The sequence below is a fragment of the Corythoichthys intestinalis genome, chromosome 2 (genome assembly GCF_030265065.1).
Source record: "Corythoichthys intestinalis isolate RoL2023-P3 chromosome 2, ASM3026506v1, whole genome shotgun sequence".
Taxonomy (NCBI): domain Eukaryota; kingdom Metazoa; phylum Chordata; class Actinopteri; order Syngnathiformes; family Syngnathidae; genus Corythoichthys; species Corythoichthys intestinalis.
In genome coordinates, this window is record NC_080396.1 from 20,823,654 (window position 1) to 20,844,171 (window position 20,518).

Genomic DNA, 20,518 nt, shown 5'->3' on the forward strand with positions numbered 1-20,518 from the left:
ACGATCCAATAACGAATAAACACAAAAGACCTCACCGTAAAAGCGGGAGTGTATCAGACTTCCACCTTCATGCTTCAAGCATTGCATTGCATTTGTAGCGGCGTTTCTTTCACGGTGATCGCTTGATAGCCTTCTAGTTTATGTTTCGCGAGAGCCGCTGACAGGTGATAGCGAGCGTGTTGGCATTGAGTCAATCTCGCAGCGAATCAGAGAGCGGCTGAAGTCACGCAGTGAATCATGGGAAATGTAGTCTCGGGACAACACTGAAGTGGTGCTTTGTAATCCGTTCGCTTGTGTGAAAAAATTACATTTCCTCACGCCATTAGACGCCACTTATTGCCGAAAGCCCCAGCTACTGTTAGCTCCATGTGTTAATAAAGAAACAAAGTTGTAAGCACGTTGTGTGTTCGATACCTTTGTCAACAAAATGCTCATAACAAGACACTATGCAAGATCCGTTTAAGAGACGCTGGGACTGGAAGTAGTAGTAGCTGGTAGTACGAGGTGAGGCGGAGATGAGCGAGAAGCAAAACTTCGCGGTCGAATGTGGCGGCAGTCCGCTATTATTTTGTTTTCTTATTGTTGCCACAATAAAGTGGAGAAAGCCATCAACGACTCATCCCCCCCCCCCCCCCCCAATGTTTTTATATTATTATTTTAGATGCATGAGCGCTGCCGGATCTGCCAAAATGAACATGCAGTCTGATTATTATTTTTTTAAACAATGTCATCAGATAGACAAAAACATAAAATGATGTGCAAATGCCTGCATCTTCAAATCATGAAAATAATAACAGCCTATATCTTACCAGTCTTATAATCTCGATGGGTCTTGTCTCCATTCCATGTCAGGTAGTCTGGGCACATTGTTTGCGTCCTGATTAGCGTTCCTCCAACTCTTCAAAAACTTGGGTCTCCTCACTTGCGCTTGATCTATCACTTATATCGCTGTTTGAAGCATTGTTTGAAGGGCTTTGTAGGGCGGCCGTATGGAGCACTCCCATCGCTGTTCTCGGTGTGACGTATCACTTCCGGGTTCGTCCCCTTTCAGGCTCGAACTTCGGAAACGCGATTATTTTGTCAAATATACAACATATAAATTATTTTTTCATGCTTTATTTGTTGGACAATGTTTAATTACTTTAATTGTGACCCTATTTGGCATGTTATGAAATTACTTCACATTACAGCTTTAATACGCCATGAATCTGCTATTGCAGCATATAGACATATTGTTCTATCAAACACAACAGTTCTTTTGGCTTAAAATACAGCAGTTTCTTTTAAAGAGGAGTGCAAGAGCTGAAACTGCTTTTTCAGTCTTGTCTGTGTTTTCCGCCATAAATATGGTTTCATCTCAAATTAATGCAGAAAATGCACAAATTAGTGTGTAAAGATTCACCAGAACGCAGGAAATTACTTAGTTGATACTCTAAATGTGTGTGTGTCCCCCCCGGCATTGGTGGTGGGGCCCAAAGTGATATCTTTTCATGGGGCCCAAAATCCCTGCATGCAGCGCCCCTGTGACGGTAGAGACGAGAGAAAGGGAGACATCTTCCATCCTATTGGCTGCGGCAACTTGTTGAAGCTTCTTTAAAAAAAAAGAAAAAAAAAAAAAAAAAAAAAAAAAAAAAAAAAAGAGGCTCCCAAGAACCTATCGTTGGTCCCGACTTGCCCCCATTAGCAGAGTGCTAACGTCGTCCTTCCTTGACACCGTGTCTGACACATGACGCAGTCCACGTGGGCCCACGCAGAATTCCGAGCCAACTTTCCACGCCCTTGAACGTTGCCGCATGCATCCTGCTTTCTTCAACACGCTGGACCTCTCAAAGTGGCTGCCACCTTTTGTTCGGCGGGGTCCCAATTGCTTCTCAGATCCGCGTTTAGTGCGTTTTTCTTGATTTTTTTTTTTAAGTAGCCGACAATGACGGCGTTACCGGGAACCGTACCGCGGATGATGCGCCCGGCCTCCGGACAAAACTACCCGAGAACTGGCTTCCCTCTGGAAGGTATTTGAACGCAACATTATTTATTCACAAAATCGTCAATGCTTTGGATATTGTTAAAATTTATGTAATGCATCAAGATATTTTAAAGAATCATTAAAAAGTGTCCATTTATTTCATAATTGTATTTTATTTTTGTGGAATTGTGGGGCGCAGAACAGCGCTGCATTATGACCTTATTTTCGTTTTAGTGCAAAAAACTGGCAATTATGAACAAACAAATGAGGGGAAATTAGTAGTTGAATAAAAATGACACTTAAGGGGTAAATTTTGTGGTTTTATCGCCATTTTATTTCGTCTTTTTAAAAAAACATGCTTTGACGAGAACGCAGCAAATAATCAGTTTTAAATGCCGACTTAACAGTTTGGTATATATATTATTTTAGATACTTATTTTAACGTTTAGTTAACGGCGGAATGAAATAAAAGGTTTAATGCATGCATTGTGAAGATAACAACAATGCAAAAAAACTCCAAATATTGTTCGATGTATACCAATAAAAAAAATGTTTCGTGCCTTTTTAACATTTTTATGCTTTTTTTTTTTTAATAAGACGTTGCCAATTTGATAATGCATGGGCTCTTCTTATTAAACCAATTGATTTATGACACAAAATAAAAATGCAATTTTACAAAAAATGTTCCCAACCGTTTATAGGGCACTCATTGAAAACCATTGACGGTGCTAGACGTCCAATCCATTTAGACTGGGAGATTCTAGCATGGAACAATAGCAGTCCAAATAGGCAATGGTACTGAAACATGAGTATTCACAACCAGTTCTCTCATTTTAACTGAATTTAAAATCTATCGATGGCAAGCAATGATTTAAATTCTATGAAAATAAAATCGACTTTAAAGTGTGAGTGAGGCCTTAAAGAGTGTATTGCTGTTTTTATTCATTTTAAGTGTATTTTGTTTTTAATTAGTCTGTAATTGTATTTATTCATTTTAAAAGATGCATACAAATATGATTCATAATAACAAAAAATATTAATTATAATCGAGACCTGGCAACGCTTGTATCAAATGTTAATATTGTGGCCTACATGACCCAAAATGTGATGAACGCCAAGCCTTTATGGGGTTAATTTGTTTTTAATGACCAAAAAACAGTCCCTTGCCCTATAAGGGTTAAAGCATCCGAACGAAAGTCCAAGAAAATCATTGTTTTAATGCATAATTTAAGTGTTTAAAGATGAATACATTTTCAAATCGGGCCTATATGGGCAGCTATTAACGCAATTTGCAAATAATAATCTTTAAAAATTTGGAGGAAGAAAATAATCCCGTGCACGCAACTGACCTTGACATTTTCCAATGAATGAAAACGATCGATTTGCACCATCCGTGTCCGTGGCCCACAGTGTCTACACCTTTAGGCCAAGGCCGGGTCAACCAACTGGGGGGTGTCTTTATTAACGGCCGACCCCTGCCCAACCACATTCGCCACAAGATCGTGGAGATGGCCCACCACGGCATCCGACCGTGCGTCATTTCTCGCCAGTTGCGGGTCTCCCACGGCTGCGTGTCCAAAATCCTGTGCCGTTATCAGGAGACGGGTTCCATCCGGCCCGGGGCCATCGGAGGCAGCAAGCCTAGGGTGAGTGACTGAGCCTGGCCGAGAAGAAAAAAAATCGGCTGCGATTTAATCCCATCGCTCCTAGTGACGTGTCCGTGCGTCCGGCCCGATGCAGCAGGTGGCGACGCCCGACGTGGAGAAGAGGATCGAGCAGTACAAGAGCGACAGTCCGGGAATATTCAGCTGGGAGATTCGAGATAAACTGCTCAAAGAAGGCGTATGCGACAGGAGCAGCGTCCCTTCAGGTGAGACACTCCCTGGTAAGACGCTTCCGCTATTTCTTATCATTTTCATTACGAGCTCATTCACTGCCATTGACGACGATAGACGTCCAATCCGGATCGGACGTCTGTCGTCGTCTTTAGTAGTGAATGAGATGTTATAACTGGACAATTTTGTTTCATTTTCTCTTACATGATTTTCTTTGAACGGATTCTGCATTAATTTTCGTTTTAATGCAAGGCATTTTTTGAGATTCTTTTCATACAAATTCCTCATATATTTTCACCCAGTGCCATGTTTAACTTTTCAGTCATTTGCATAGTTATATTCATTTTTATGAATTGTTGTCAACATTTGCTTGTAGTTGACTAATTTCACATTTTCACATATATAGGCAGATTATGGTTGGTCTCCTGTTTCTGCAGTTGTCTAAGACATTATTTTAGGGTTATTTTGGGCTATTTTTAAGTGCAGTTTTAAACCTACTTTTTAAAAATATCGCTTTGCAACAATTTTGCATTGAACAGAAATGTAAATATTTAATTTCCCAAAACAAAACAAATGAAAAGGAGTTTATAGAAAAATAACAAAGGTCAGATTTGCAGTCACCACCCAAAATTACATGTCAACACGTGTTTACAATACATCAATGCAACAAATTTGTTGACAGTGTCAGCCCTTAAATACCTGCAACAAGAAGCAATTATCAGAGAGTCCCAAAATTTGAAAAATAAGGTCCTAATGAAACCTTTTTATCAAATTTGTAAAAAGAAATGTCAAATGAATATGTGTAATAAACGCTCTAATATCTATAACCCTTGCTAAATCCAGTTTTTTTCTCACGGAACCTCGAGATGCATGTGTTGACTTGCATCCATCATTTTTTTCCCCAAAAAGAAATGTCAAAATTCTGAATTAGTCTCAAAATCATGAAATTTTAGGTGTACTAAATGAGATACATACGGCAATAAAAGGGTTAGCATTATTTATAATTTTTTTTTTTTTTTTACCATGACTTCATCTCTTTCATTTATTTATATATATAAAATGTTGTTAATACAACACTGCCATCAGGTAAAGTTGTCAACACTGTTTATAATGAATGTACTTTATGCTAATAACATTATATATATCTGTCCTGTTTTTATTATGATAAAGGGAAAAATATATTTAGCTGGTGGGATTTTTTTATGTTTTACATACACGCGCGCACTTCCATAGCTCAACCCCCCCCCCCCCCCACACACACACACACACACACAAACACACCCATCAATGCAACTGCACCCCGACACACCCCCACACACACTTATGTTGGCCTATAATGAGAGTTAAAATATAGGAATGCACGTAATAACATCTGATTTATAGTTGTGTTGGAAATGATTCAACCCTAACTGCAGTATAGTGTTGATGCATTACATTTATTTTCAATCTTATTCATAATCAGATCAAATTGGGATAGGTTAAATTCACAATTGCATTTATTTATCATAAAGTCCTTATTTGATCTATTCATGAATGAGATAAAAAAAAATGTCAGACTTAAATGTCTCATCACCATATGGCAGTGGGGCTTGATTTTCAACACAACTGCATAATCATGCTGTAATCAATGCTGAAATATTAAAAATATTGATATGCAAGTGAATCTGTAATCTTTCCGAATTTGAGGTATTATTACACAATGAGAACAATATGAAGAAAAAAATCTGTTGGGTTCAATTTTTATGCTGATTAAAACTAAAATGGCATGCTGAAAAATTGCTTTAAAAATTAAAAAAAATTTTTTTTATAAGCATTTTAATTTTTTTCTCTACATTTTACCAATTCCCTATGTTGTTACTATGAACACAGAATTATAATTACAGTTGCCATATCGTGTTAAAAAACACATTAATGTTCATTTAACATTGCAGTCTTGCCCTTTCTCTACATCTCTGCATTTAAAAAAAAAAACAACAACAAAAAAAGCCTATATTTTAAGTCCAGAATTTTTGTAGAAAACAGGGTCCTCCAGTTCAAAAAGCTGACGTCATAGGGAAACATTGAGATCAGTTTTTGATATTACACCCAAAAATTAGCTGAAAAGAATAGAGGTCAGACTTAACACAGCATAATTATCCACCATTTAATCATTAAAAAACGTACGACAGTGCTGCTCTATTACAACTACAACTACCATAAGAATCATAAATATCCCTATTAATTACAAATGACGATTTGCTTCTGCAGTGAGTTCCATCAGTCGAATCCTAAGAGCTCGCTTTGGCAAAAAGGACGACGAGGATGACGACGACGATGAAGAATGCTTTAAAAAAGATGACGAGGAGGACAAGAAAACCAAGCACAGCATCGATGGCATCTTAAGAGACAAAGGTAGGCCGCGGGGATTTCCTTACAAATTAGGCCCAAGTGGTGCTCGCTTTGTCGCTCGGTTCCCCCAGAGGACCCCTCTTTATTTCTGATGTGTTATTGATGAAGAGTCAGCCCCACTGGGAGCAGCCGTCGTTGTCAATTTGACATGGTCTTGAAAAAATAGACAGTAAAGTCATAATAATTCAAGCAAAACACATTGGAGCAAACAAAACAAGGGCAATGATGTGTTTTTATTGTATTTAACATCAAAACAGATAAAGTATCTCATTGTACCTTTAGGTGTTATGATGCAACGATAGAATTTTTTGGTTTCTGATACTGATTCCCACACGGCTGTGTGGTGTTGGCCAATGCCGATACTGTACTCAAACCACTTAAAAACAAAAATAAATAAATACTTTACAGCATACTCACTTGACTTAGATGTAACTACTATCATCGCTTGGTAAGACACTGCTTTACTCATTGTCTACCATTGACGGTGCTAAATGCTAAAAGAATGAATCATAGGTGGAGTTTGACTTTTGTGGCAGGGCAGGGGGCAAAAATGTTGATGACCCCGAAACGCAGTGTCAGCAATAATATTAATTTAGTTACAAGATATATGCTCGGATAGTAGCTTAGCCCATGCTCGTACATACAAAGGCATCCCAGCTGCGTGGGTGTGCGTGCGTGTGTGAGCGCACGTTTTTGTGTTTTACCTAGTGGGGAAGTAGACGCCGCATCCTTTTTGACTGAATATTCCAGCCAGCAACATTGATAATAATACGTTGAAAATGAGCGTTTTTTTTTTTTTTTTGTTCCCATCAAACTTTTGGTGGTGCTCATTAGTGTGTGCCATCTTAGGCACCTCACGATTCAATTCGATTACGATTCCGGGTGCTACGATTCGATTCTTGAACGATGATCACGGTATTGACGATCATCACGGTTATCACGATTATCACCGTTATCGATGCATCGTACATTACTAATTAATAAAGTAGACAAACAAAATGTTGTCCGTTATTTATTTAAAATATCCTAATGATTCAACAGGAATGATGGAAATATGCCCATCCAACAAAAAGCTGCCCTTAAGCTGCTTTTTAAAATTTATTTATTTTTACAAGACAGTGCAAAAACACTAACCATTTTAAAGGGAGTACTTATTTCTCTCAACAATACAATAAAATTTACACAGGTGGAATGAATTCCACATTTTCTGGAAACAAAGTGTCTCTAGAAATAAGACTTCTTTTAACCAATATACTTTGTTTTCACAGATTTCTGTACTATTTTGCATGTTTGTAGTGTTATCGCTGTACTTAATCATGGTTTTACAAGTTCTGCATATGAAATACACGTTAGCGAATTCGCTAATTATCTTAGCGCTCGGTGCTAACTATTAGCACCTCAAAAAACAACAACAATAAAGGCTAAACAGTACAAGAGGGTTTGTGTGCTCACCTCTTATAGACACAGACGGGTCATAGCAACACACTCTGGACATTTTTCAATTGACATGATTTGAAACTACAGTTGGACATCTGAAAGACGAGGAGCAACGAACCATCTCTCTTCCACTCTTGCTCTAAAAAATAACGGGCACAGAAGCGCAACTGCCTGTCTCATACACAAATTTATTTGCCAGTCTTTTGAAAAGGAGTAAATCTCTCGTTCAGTAACCGGCAACGTTGTGCGTGCGTCCGTTAAAGGCGTCCGGGCGGCAGACGTGTCTTGAATTTCATTCTGTTACGAGCGGCTGTCATAAAGTTATGAGGGAAAAATCATCGTTTTTTAACCTTTATGAATCGTAATCGAATCTTCACTTGTCGAATCGCGATGCATGTAATAATTGATTTTATGGAACTCCCTTAGTGCTCATAGTGTTTCTTGGTCTTCATCTTCAATCCTTGGTTCTTGCTCACTAGTTGTTGTCGCTTTTGAAAGCTTAGGTTTGAAAAAATTGCATATATCAATCTTGCTTTTTTCTGTCCTCTGGTGTTTTTTTGGGGGGGCTAAGCATAGCTAATGAACGTCTCTAAGGTGCTAGTCACATGATCTGTTTGAAAAATAATTTTGACTCATTATGAAAAACTATTTTTTTTGTTCATTTCATTCATTGATGTTGTTTTATTGTTTTACAACTTTGATAGACAACATTTTACCTGCAAAGTCTTAATTTTAAATTCATATCTTGGAAAGTCAATTACATGCAATGACATTTTCTGTCACCAGGGGAGGCTATGATTCCCCCCGGGCCCCCCTTGATCTCATCGTATGCTGATACTATGTTAAAAAAAAAAAAAAAAACTTTACTGCATACTCATTTGACTGTAAAGTAGCTACTATCATGGCTTGGCAAGACACTGCTTTACTCATTGTCTACCATTGATGGTGCTAAACGCATGAATCAGTTGACGGTAAACGGGGCGCGGGGCCGCTTAGCAGGGGGCCTATTTTCAAAAACTTAAAATTCAAATATTTTGAAAACCAAAGCTGCTAGCAACCTTAAAGCAAAACAGGCACCTCTCTTAGACATATACTGTATGTCTCCATGAGCAGCGGCATAAAAAAAAATTCATAGTTGTTCCCTAGTAAAATCTCGATTAATTATTTTTTTGTATAAGTATAACAATACTTAAAATGGCTATAAAATTCTTAGATTTTACGAGAGATGCACAAAAATCACCAAATGCGGATATAATCATCTATATTTTCAGGATCAACAGCAATATTTGAATTATTACATAGGTTTTTGCCCGAAATAGTGACTTATTTTTTTTATTTAGTGCAATTTTGACATACGTTTTCAACAGTTAATAAATCACACAATTTTCACATCAGAAACTTACAGTAATACTTGAGGATAGCATTCAGAATCATCTCAAAAGTAAAATTAGCATTTTTCTATATACAATCACTTATCTAGGTTGGATTCCGATGTCACTATTGCCTCAGCACGTCTTGCCGGCTATTTGCCCCGCGTCGTTTTTAGAGTAAAATGTTACATAAAATAAAACATGTAAAAGCCGATTTTTTTTTTTTTTTGTATGGATGCAGAAAAGTCTAAATTACTAGTTTTTGCCCCCCCCCCAAAAAAACGGGCTGTTGGCCGAAAATTTCCTGATTATTTGAATGTAAAGTTACGCTATTGTGTATGGATACAAAATCCATCATGGCGACCATCACAAAACAAAGAGCTTTTTAAGTTGAAAATTCTTGTAATTAAATGCATAAATCCCGGAATTTCTATAGATATGAACGTAAAACAGTCTAGATTCTTGGTTGAAAGCAAAAAAAAAATCCCGGAATTTCTATAGATATGAACGTAAAACAGTCTAGATTCTTGGTTGAAAGCAAAAAAAAAAAAAAAAACGGGCAGTAAGTAAATTATTTATTTAAATAAGTATTTCTAGCTAAAGTTAAGCTAATTTTTTCCATTCATTTCATTTTTTTCACAACTTTTCAAAGTGCATGCATGGTGCTATTATACTGTATATAATAATTACCTTGACTCCTCGGCCAAGTCACTCTTGAGACACTTTTGCCTGCTTGTATGCTATAAAACTTTCGTCCTTTTTCCACCTAAATCCGGCATTAGAACGCAGCGTGTTGGAGTTTATTACAGTGAAAGCCTCCACGATGCTCGGCCTGACCCGGCCCCCTATGAGAAGCTGTGGTGCAATGTCTATAGGAGCTGTCCCGTCAACTGATAGTGAAGTCTATGCATTTGCTGCCGTACTTCCACTTCAAATGGATTGGACGTCTACTAGTGATAAACTCATTGGTGGGACGGTGTACCTCATTGGCTGCCATTTGAAGTGTGAGGGCCAGCAGTGAATGAACATACAGTGTGCATAGCTGTCAGCCATTTTGGGTAGGGGGACCAACTTTGGAACTTGATCTGGAAAAGTACATATTGCACAAAATTGGCATGTTATTATATGGCAGAAAACACTTAGGTGACTTGAAGTTCCGTTCTGAGACCCCCAATTTGTCCAAATTTCAAAATTGTCCGATTTGCACGTGTGATACATCACTGGAAAGCTTAAATTATCGATTTTCTGGGGGAAGAAAAATTTTGAACAGGAGGGCATTTAAAAAAAAAAAAAAAAATTTTTTTTTAAACAGCAAAACTCTAACTGGAGGTGAGAGCACGCAAGAGCAGAATTAAAGACGCCACGATTTTGACGAGATACTATCGCGTGCTTACCTTGTTTCGATCCAAAAACTCCATTTAGCATGTATCATCGAGTGTCAAGACACAGATGTGAATGGCCCCAGCTGGATTTTTTCGGGATTTTATGGGTGAAACATGGTAATATAACATGGGTCGCGATGCAGAAATCGCAGACATCAAGGAGTAATCGTGATTTTCATTTTCATATATTTACTCTTTTAAACATTTTTTTCAATTTTTCTTTGTATGGATCGATTATTTTTCATCTAAAATATTGGAGAAACTGCGGCAGTAACGAAAAAAATACAATTAAGTGATAGTTATGAGGTAGATATCCGTGACTTTTTTACAGACGCCAATTTTTTCATTGTGAGGTAATTTGTTTAAAACTTTAAAATATAAGAGTAAATAATTTTTTAAAGTCTTTTTTAAAAATGTTTTTTAAACGAAATATTAGACATCAATTAATGATTCTAAGCTAAAAATGACAGACATTTTGAATAATAAATATAATTACTTACAGTACTTTCTTTTTATGGCTGGATTGAAACAAAAGTGGTTGCGCGACATCTGTAAACGGGGGTTTTCAGGGTAAAACGGACAAATTAAAACTAGTTTGGGGACTTAATGCGCCATGAATCTGCTATGGCAGCATATCGATATATTGTTCTATCAAATTCAACAGTTATTTTGGCTTAAAATACAGCAGTTAATTTTATAGAGGGGTGCGAGAGCAGACACTGCTTTTTCAGCCTTGTCTGTGTTTTCCGCCATACATATCATAATATCGATACCGATACCAACACTAATTTTCATGTGTGCTTTTTCTACCCGATTTTGAATAGTTTTACGTAAAAATAAACGAAATGAGCTCAGAGTAATCTTCAGTCCTCATTTCAAGTCACAAAAGATGCTGAGAAGATGAACCCGGTGTGCGTGTCTGTCATCTTCTAATCATCGTAAGATTTATAGGACTACAGATGCTAATGAAAGTGTTGTCCGCTGAATAGGCATCTGTGTTGGAGAGGGATGTAATAGCTCATAGGCATAGTCAGAAATATATTTATCCCCTATCAGCCCTCACTCTTACACTTCCAGGCACATGTGCTCCCTTGCAGGGCTCCAAAGCAGATTAAATAGAGCTTTTATTTCTTTTCACTTTCATCTTTTTGGGCAGCTCACTTCATGGTGACAAGCCCGCGGCGAAAAATTCATGAGGGTTTAAGGTTTCCTTCCGTGCATTTTCAAATATTAATTCCATTTATTTCACTCATGGTTTATTCCCGTGGGAGGAGAGTGCATTTTAATGGCGGCATGCTGTTTACATATAAGAAGATGCAATCCAAACTAAGATGATGTGATTTATAATAATTAGAAATACTAATTGTGAGTGACACTGCAATCAAATATTCAAGTTAAAACAATTAAATAATTGTTCAGTTTTTAACCTTCTGGATTGAAATGAGCAAACCACGAATGAAACACTCTTATTCTGTGGTTTTCAAACTGTCAAACCAAGTACTTTTTGAAAAAAAAAAAAAAAAAAAATATATATATATATATATATATATATATATATATATATATATATATTAAGGTTGTTGCGATCATGTTTTTTTGCTCCCGATCCGATCCCGATCGTTTTAGTTTGAGTATCTGCAGATCCCGATATTTCCTGATCCGATTGCTTTTTTTTTTTTTTTTGCTCCCGATTCAATTCCAATCATTCCCGATAATTTTTCCCGATCATATACATTTTGGCAATGCATTAATAAAAAAATGAATAAAACTCGGACGAATATATACGTTCAACATACAGCACAAAAGTACTGTATTTGTTTATTATGACAATAAGTCCTCAAGATGGCATTTACATTATTAACATTCTTTCTGTGAGAGGGATCCACGGATAGAAAAACTTGTGACTTTGTATATTGTGACTAAATATTGCCATCTAGTGTATTTGTTGAGCTTTTAGTAAATGATACTGTAGCCATCCCAAATGCATGATGGGAAGTGGAACCATGGGAAGTGGAACATGACTGTGCGTCGTGCTACCAATTGCTATATCTTCTCTGCGTTGGGAAATAACATTAGGTGTTAAGACAAAGATCAAATGCCACCTTGCTTTTCCACATTGTTTCCCATGATATTTTTAATCATAGAAAGAGGGATTATAAGGCTTTAGCCAATTAAAAAAAGGCTCCAAAGGCTGCCAAAATTCACTCTACTCATTTTACGCTGCCTTTTATCTCTATATAGGTAAAACGGCACCATTACAGATTGAGCGCGACAATGCGTGAGTGGGTCGTGCAACGCATGCATTAATTGCGTGATCGGACCCGATCGATCGGCATCGATCGGCATCGATCGGCATCGATCGGGACATCTCTAATAATAATAATCACTGACAATGATAAAACTGTACTATGAAAAGCTTAAATTTTAATTTTAAAAAATCATTTTTTGGGAATTGAGATAGTGGTTTTGTTTTATATTATTTTAGGCCATGGTAAATTTTGAACATTAACACCGCTGGTAAATATTAAAAAGTTATATTGTGGTTAAATAAATGTATGAAAGCAAACAGATAAATTAAGGACGTACTTTTAAGTTAAATACAATTGAAGCATAACTAATAAAAGAACTTCAGCGAATTAAAAAATAGTTTGATTCAGGGATTTTTTTTTTGCGTGTGTTGACTGACACCCCTTTTATATCTTGAAGGGGTCTGTATCACTTTCACTGGCACTAATTAACTTTGAAGAGGGTCGTTCATTATAAAGCTGGAAGTCGCGCGAATGCTGCAAAGATGGCAGAGCAACAAAACAGACAAAAAGTTTGGTCTAAGGAGGAAAAAAAGAAAGGCTAACAGGATATACAGAATAAACATTGGCCCAGCTTTAACTCGTTGGCAGGATTTACACAGCGACAGCCAATGATGCACTTTGACACCAACAACCTCCTCAGCCAGGAAGACAACATACCCGCCCACTCCAAGCAATGGCATTTTTCTTCGCTCCAAAGGCACAAAAATGGAAACATTAACAATTAAAGATATTATGAAAACAATAAATTAGGGCTGTCAAACGATTAACATTTAAATCACAATTCAAACTATCTCTAAAATATGCCAGATTTTTCTGTAAATTATTGTTGGAATGGAAAGATAAGACAAGACGGATATATACTGTACATTCAACATACTGTACATAAGTACTGTATTTGTTTATTATAACAATAAATCCACAAGATGGCATTAACATTATTAACAGTCTTTCTGTGAAAGGGATCCACGGATAGAGAGACTTGTAATTCTTAAAAGATAAGTGTGAGTACAAGTTACAGTAATTTTATATTCAAACCCCTCTGTATGTTATAGTTTTAATAAAATTTGTAAAATTTTCAGTCAAAAAATAAACTAATAGCTCGCCATTGTGGAAGATAGTGATTGAAATACACAACAAGGTGTCAAGGGCAAGTTTTAAATTAATTAGAGATCTAGCCAAGTTTTTCTAGCGCGTTTTGCCCCTCGACTGACGCCGTAGTGTCCGGGTTCATTGTACCTTACGTTCATTTGAGTGTTGACTTTACAACGTACGAGACCTCTGATAGTGTGTATATTGTGACTAAATATTGCCATCTAGTGTATTTGTTGAGCTAAACGAAAAGTTTGAATAGAGTTTGACCAAAGTCTGTATTAAGTATTATTTTGCATAGCTATTTTGATTGGAAATGTCAGTTCTCTTTGCATTGAGCGCTTTTCTTTTTGTGAACATTAATATTTTTGAGCGATAGGAATATTATTTTTGTTGTGCTTTCAGTAAATGATACTGTAGCGACTTAACTCTTCCGCTCAAATGCATGATGGGAAGCTGGGCAACCATGACTGCCAGTGGCGGCTGCAAATGGTATATCTTCTCTGCGTTATGTTCAATACAGGGTGTTAAGAAAAAGATTATCTTCTGTCATTCTTCCCCACGTCGCTCACTATAGTTATAATTGTTGTGGTACAGATGCCAAAGCTTATGACAATAAATAGCGCGGCCCCAATGAATGCTTGTGTCCACTCCACTTGCTTGTCTCTGCCTCTTAGCTCTCAATATACATAAAACGTCGCCATTGTAGTCTGTTTGCGGCAATGCATGAGTGAGTCGATCCGCACATGTGTTAAATGCGTTAAATATTTTAATGTTATTAATGTTTTAATGTTATTAAAGCCCCGCAATCGAATTCTTCCGCTTTGGAGCCCGGAATCAAAGGTTTGCATCTTTGCCTTCCATTTTAGCTGACAGCATTTAAAGGCGATGCCATTCCGCAACAAAATCATTGCGTCTTGGTGTCGCAAAGTCGCCATATAAACTCCCCCTAAGCAACATGTTTGCTAACCGTCATATGCTATTGTTTATCCACAACTGGATTCATTACCATATTACTTTAGAAATGTTGTTTAATACTTCTGCAGTTGACCAGTAGATTGATTGTTGATTCATTGATGATTTTTCGAAACTGTTCGGGTGTGCGCTAGTCCTCATGGAAAACGCAGCACTTTTCCTTATGGGAAACGCAGTCTTCCTTAAGGCAAAACACTACCGCTTTTGTCCACCAGCGTCGCTAAAATCGACTAAAACTGAAAAGTTACCTAGTGTTGCTTTAAGTACTAATGCTATTTTTTTTCAGAATCGTTTTTAAAATGTTTTTTTTTTTCAGAAAAGTGATTACATTTATTGTTCTATGTCTCATTTTACTTGCACACAGTATGATTAAATGTCAATTATTACAAACTTGACTGGTTTTTACCAGTAGTAGTTGTAGGTGTTTTTAGCGCCTCATGCAGTATAATTTGTGTATTGTCTTGTTAATCAAAACAAACACTGAACAAAGATGGCAACGACACTTGGCTCTTGAGGATTATATGGGGCCCCTTCTTGGCCCTTGTTTCAGAAAAATCCTAGAACCGCCACTGCCCATTCACAACAGTCGAGACAGTGATCTTTCCAGTTTGCTATCTTGATTATTTCTATGTTCTTTACATACTTCTAGCCAAACCTTACTTTGTCTTTTTGGTGAAGAAGAATAGTAATTGACGTTACGATTCTGTTTTACCCATAATTGTGAATCGCTTAAACACCGTTACATTACCACAACTCATGGAATGTCACGTATTTTAAGTGTTGAAGCTTGTTGAAGCCGATTGAATTCTTTCCTATTCTTGCTTGATGCATTATTTTAGTGTTTCTTGAAGTTTTCACTATTCTTGAATCCATGCCTCTGTTGTCGTATTTTTGGTTCTTAATATGCAACCCATTTTCAAAAATGAAATATATGTTGCTTGCATGGGAGAATTTTTTAAAATACTTTTCAGCATTATTGATGCCTTCAAAGATGTGCAAATTATGACCTGATGAACTGATGACCTGGTAAAAAATGCTTGTCTTTTTTAAATGCTTCATTGAGTGAGTCCACTAAAATCCACTCAAGCTCCTCATTTACACCCAGTGAGTTGCCACAGCAACTGTTTAACAGGTTAAACGATGATTGACGCATGCGGCACTTTGAAGCTTCGGGTTCCAGGCATCTGTGGCAAGATCAAACATTAAACGTCTGTCAATTATTGTTAACTTTAATAAGCAACTCCAGAGCACTTCATGAGCAACAAAGAGCAGGGAGAGGGAGGGAAGGAGAGTGAGAGTACGTGATTGGTTCGGGACAACTCATCTGTATTTTTTTTAATTGAAAAAAAAAAATCCGCGATGGACTGAGAGCACGAAGTTTAAAGCGGGAAGTAGCGAGGGATCACTGTATATTATTATCCCTAAAATTTTGAATGAGGACTCCTTATACCAGACCACACTTTGTTTATGCCATTTTCTCTCAATTTTTAACTACAATGGCCTGGGAGACCTGTTTCTTTCTTTACAATCACGTTATGATCTAGTAAATATAACACAAATACAAAGTAGGGCTGAACGATATTGGAAAAAACTCACATCGCAATTTTTTTTTGGGGGGGGGGGGGGGGTTGCAATATATTGCGATATTAAAACTCCAAGAATTTTCACCTATTTGGGAAGACTTTGGTTAACCCACTATGACCACATTGTATTCATTATAGATGTCCCGATCCGATCACATGATCGAAAATTGGACTGATCGTGCCATTTTTAATACGATCGGAATTGGGTGAAAAGGATCGAGTTTTTAATTAAGATATACCGTATTGGCCCGAATATAAGACGGTGATTATAAGACGACACCCTCTTTTTCAAGACTCAAGTTTGAAAAAAGACTTTTTGAGCACCAAATTAATTTTTAGACAGAAAATAATTACAGCACATCAATGATTATAACAATATATTTGAGAGAAAAAGCATGTTATTTTGCCTCATTCAAATCTTAATGTCAGAACATTTAAATATGTTAAGTAAAGTGCAATCACATTCGTAAATGAATGGCTTCTGGTTTTTGAAATGTTAATAAACCAATCTATTGTGGTAAAACAACAAAATTGCAATAACTGCATTAACCATCAAAGTGAAGTCTAACTGTAACTGTCTTGAAACAAATTTGAATAAGGAAAAAAATTGCAATAAAAAAATGCAAACTGGTTAAACTTGAGAGTAACTGAGATCTGTCTTGACAGAACATCGCTTAAATGATATCTGGCACCCAAGGCCGGCCCAGCCTATACGCAGACTATGTAGCTGCTTAGGGCCCCTGACCACTAGGGGGCCCCCAATCTGGCAACCTCATTTTATACGTTGTTAATAGAGCATCATGAATAATATGGCGCGCATTGCCGTTTATCTATGCAAACATCCATTTTCTTGTCATTACAATCTGGCAACCTGGGGAGTGACGTTGAAACTGCTTCACGATGATTGGTGCTCAAACTTGCTTGGAAAATAGATGGTAAATGGTGTTACACTTATATAGCGCTTTTCCACCTTTCTAGGCACTCAAAGCGCTTTACACTATCTCACCATCCACCTACTGGTGACGCAGCACCAGGAGCAATGTGGGGTTCAGTGTCTTGCTCAAGGACACTTAGACGTGTTCATCAGGGCGGAGAATCGAACCCACAACCTCTGGGTTGGGGGACAATTACTCTACCACTGAGCCACGCCACCCCAGAGATGCCCGAATATGTTGAAGAGAATTTATCCTTCTGGAGCAGAGAAACGAAAAATCGGATTAATATACAAAATATGGACGTATGGGTTGGATTGCATGTATGGGTTTCACAGTACACTGTGACGAAATGTTGGGCCAAAAATATGGGCCCCTTGGCATTATTTTGCTTAGGGCCCCCAAATGGCCTGGGCCGGCCCTGCTGGCACCATCTAGCGTCGCGAATGGGTATAACGTTTAGACCGCGAATATAAGACGACCCCCACTTTTTCAGTTTATTTCAATGCAAAAAACACCGTCTTATGGTCGGGCCAATACTTATTTATGTTTTTCTGCTTCATGCTCATACAGCCTCTAACGTTCCTTCCTGAAAAGCAGCACGAACAAACTGTTTTCCTGGGTCACCAGTGCAGCTGGCTTTTGCTAACAATGATTGACAGGTTTGTAGCTTTGATCTGGCCAGAGACACCTCGGTAGCTGTATAATCAAAGGCACACATGTGGGGAATCATCATTAAGCTTGGTACACAGTCAGAAGTGTGTTGTGGCCACTCCTCAGTTGTGTAAGTGAGAGGCTATTCTCAGCAGCGTGAGCGTCAGAGCAAAAAAACCTGCCGATACACATAACAGATTGAGACTTCCAATGCTGTATTGGCACATTCTCAAAATCAGGTGACTCGGACTCGGGTGAAAAAATATGCTATCGGGACATCCCTAGTATTCACATAATAAAGTTTAATCCAGGCTAAGGGGGTTTATCAGTGAATGATGAAGATTATATGTATATAAAATTGATCCAGGAAGTCATGTCTCTGCATAATTGCTGCTTTTATGAAGAAAAACAAAAGTTAACCTTACAAAAAAAAAAAAAAAAAAAACAATTGCACATCCTGCGATGGGACTATTGCGCATGCATACATTGCTATGGCGAAGTTCAAACGATATATTGTGCAGGCCTAGTACAAAGTGTTATACAAATTGTTTTTCCGTGAGAACAACAGAGATCACAGTTTTTCTGTCAAAGCGTGTTGGTTTCTGAGCAAGGGTCAATCGCCCGGTGTGCGGGCGTTAAATTCATTGAAGACTCTAAAGTATCCATTGTGGCGGCCGTCTGCAGTGACAGTCTAGAGGCCGTTGTACTGCAGCTATTGATAGCACGTTTCCCCGGGCATCTGCGCTTCCTCCACTCCATATGCACTCTCTCTCAGCTATTCTTCTGGTTTGGAATTGTGGGGGAACCCAAATGTTGGCTGGAGATAACACAATTGTCACAGGCTCGATCCTGGGCTGTGCGTCAGAGTATTGAACTAGGATTAACCTCCCCTTTCCCCCCTTGCTGTCTCACACCAAAGAAATAGGGACATTTAAATAAACACACGCGCACGCATGCATGTGCGCGCTTGAAGCTTTTTGCTTCACTATTCAAAAGTATATCAGAAATATCCAGCAGAGCGTTCCATTTGGACATGTTGAAATCTTACAATGACGCTAAAAAAAATTTAAGGGGAATTTTGATTATATCTCATTTTTGTTGAACTAGTTCCATTTAAAAGGCCTATCTGAAAGGACCTGTCCTTCAACATCATACACTTAATGTTTTCGAAATTTATCAATGCTTTTTCTTTTACTGTCAGAAGTGAGACTATTGAAATGTACTGTAAGCAGGGGTGAAAGTGGGCCAGAACGGTCAGGAACGCAGTTCCGGTATAAGATTCAGGGCAAGAACGCAGAGCCGGAATGCTGTTCCTGTAAACGCTGCTTTGATTCCGAGAATATAACAGCAACTGTCAAAAACAAACAAAAAAAAAGCTAAGATGCCACACATGCATTCCATCTCCAAGAAGAAAACAATCTACCAACATCAGATTTACATACACAGGTGTTAACAACAAGCGCAATGAAGTGCTTGTGTAGCGTAATCCGTTTCCACCAATATTTATTATTTATTGTATTCCACGGACGGCATGGAGGTTTCCCCAGCTGCTGCAGTTATCCGAGTCGGAAAATGATGAGTCACGTCAATGTGCGAATGCACGCAGCAAAGCAAAACGCCTGGACTCGTTTATCCGTTCAATTGGCTGACATACTGACATGTGATCAGCAGAGATAGTTAGCTCTTATTGGTTCAGGTTGTTGAATTGATGCGATAAAAAAAGGGCAATGCAACATAAAATGGATCAAATCTTTAAGAGCAACGAAAGAGTTGAGGAGGCTTATTTATCATAATTAGTTTTATTTGCTCTGATTGGGAAGTTCAGAACACCTTAGCTGTCAATGTGCACTTTAGACATATTTGTTCATTTATGTTAGGCTACTTATTCATTTCCTTATAATTTAAAAAAGTCAATGTTTGTGCGATCTTCAAAATACATTCCGTTGCACTCTGCATGATATAAGTCATTTGTACTTATTTTTCTGAATGTATGTTACTTATATCTTTATTATTAAAAAAAAAAAAAAGGAAATGTTTACATCACTTTACATTACTTCAATTTTAATGTACATCCTATGTTCTTAAGTAGTTAAAATTGAGATTTGGCAATTTGTGTGTGAGGAAATGAGGGAAAATAAAAATTTGGAGATGGAGGTTGGGGTTATTGCTGTTTTTGTTTGCTTTTATTTAGCAAATCATTGAAAAAAATACAATTTTGAACGAAAATCAGTTTTTGTATGTGTTGCAGAAGTAACTGTGCTAAAATAGTTTTCTTTGCATTTCAGTAGTTTAAGAGGTTTGATGCGACCCCCCCCCCCCCCCCCCCCCAAAAAAATGAAATAAATAAAATTTTTGACTCTGTGGTGACCTTCACGTTGGGGAGTTCCAGCAAGAAATTCTAGCCACTTTCACCCCTGACTGTAAGTATAGGACAGGAGGTGATATGTAAGTGTCGATTTGTAGTTGTTGCAGTCACATTTGTTTAGTTTATAGTGGTTGAAAGTAAATGAAATTCATGCTACAAGAGGCTAGCATTTATGATCAGGGCAGACATAAATGCTTGTTGTTTTATCACACACACTCCTACAGTCTATGTGCTTT

The 20,518-nt window shown here is 37.6% G+C and overlaps 1 protein-coding gene across 2 annotated transcripts in view; it reads left to right on the plus strand.

The window, feature by feature from the left end:
- Positions 1-1,696: 1,696 nt before the first annotated feature.
- LOC130930711 (paired box protein Pax-7-like) overlaps positions 1,697-20,518 on the plus strand; it is a 92,269-nt gene continuing 73,447 nt past the window's right edge. Inside the window, exons 1-4 of one of the 2 annotated variants that reach the window (XM_057858756.1) lie at positions 1,697-2,009; positions 3,374-3,609; positions 3,704-3,833; positions 6,046-6,189. In XM_057858756.1, the coding sequence (XP_057714739.1) occupies positions 1,925-2,009; positions 3,374-3,609; positions 3,704-3,833; positions 6,046-6,189 (595 nt within the window). In that variant the 5' untranslated portion in view covers positions 1,697-1,924. The remainder of the gene's footprint in view (positions 2,010-3,373; positions 3,610-3,703; positions 3,834-6,045; positions 6,190-20,518) is intronic. The other variant, XM_057858764.1, reaches the window with a different exon arrangement.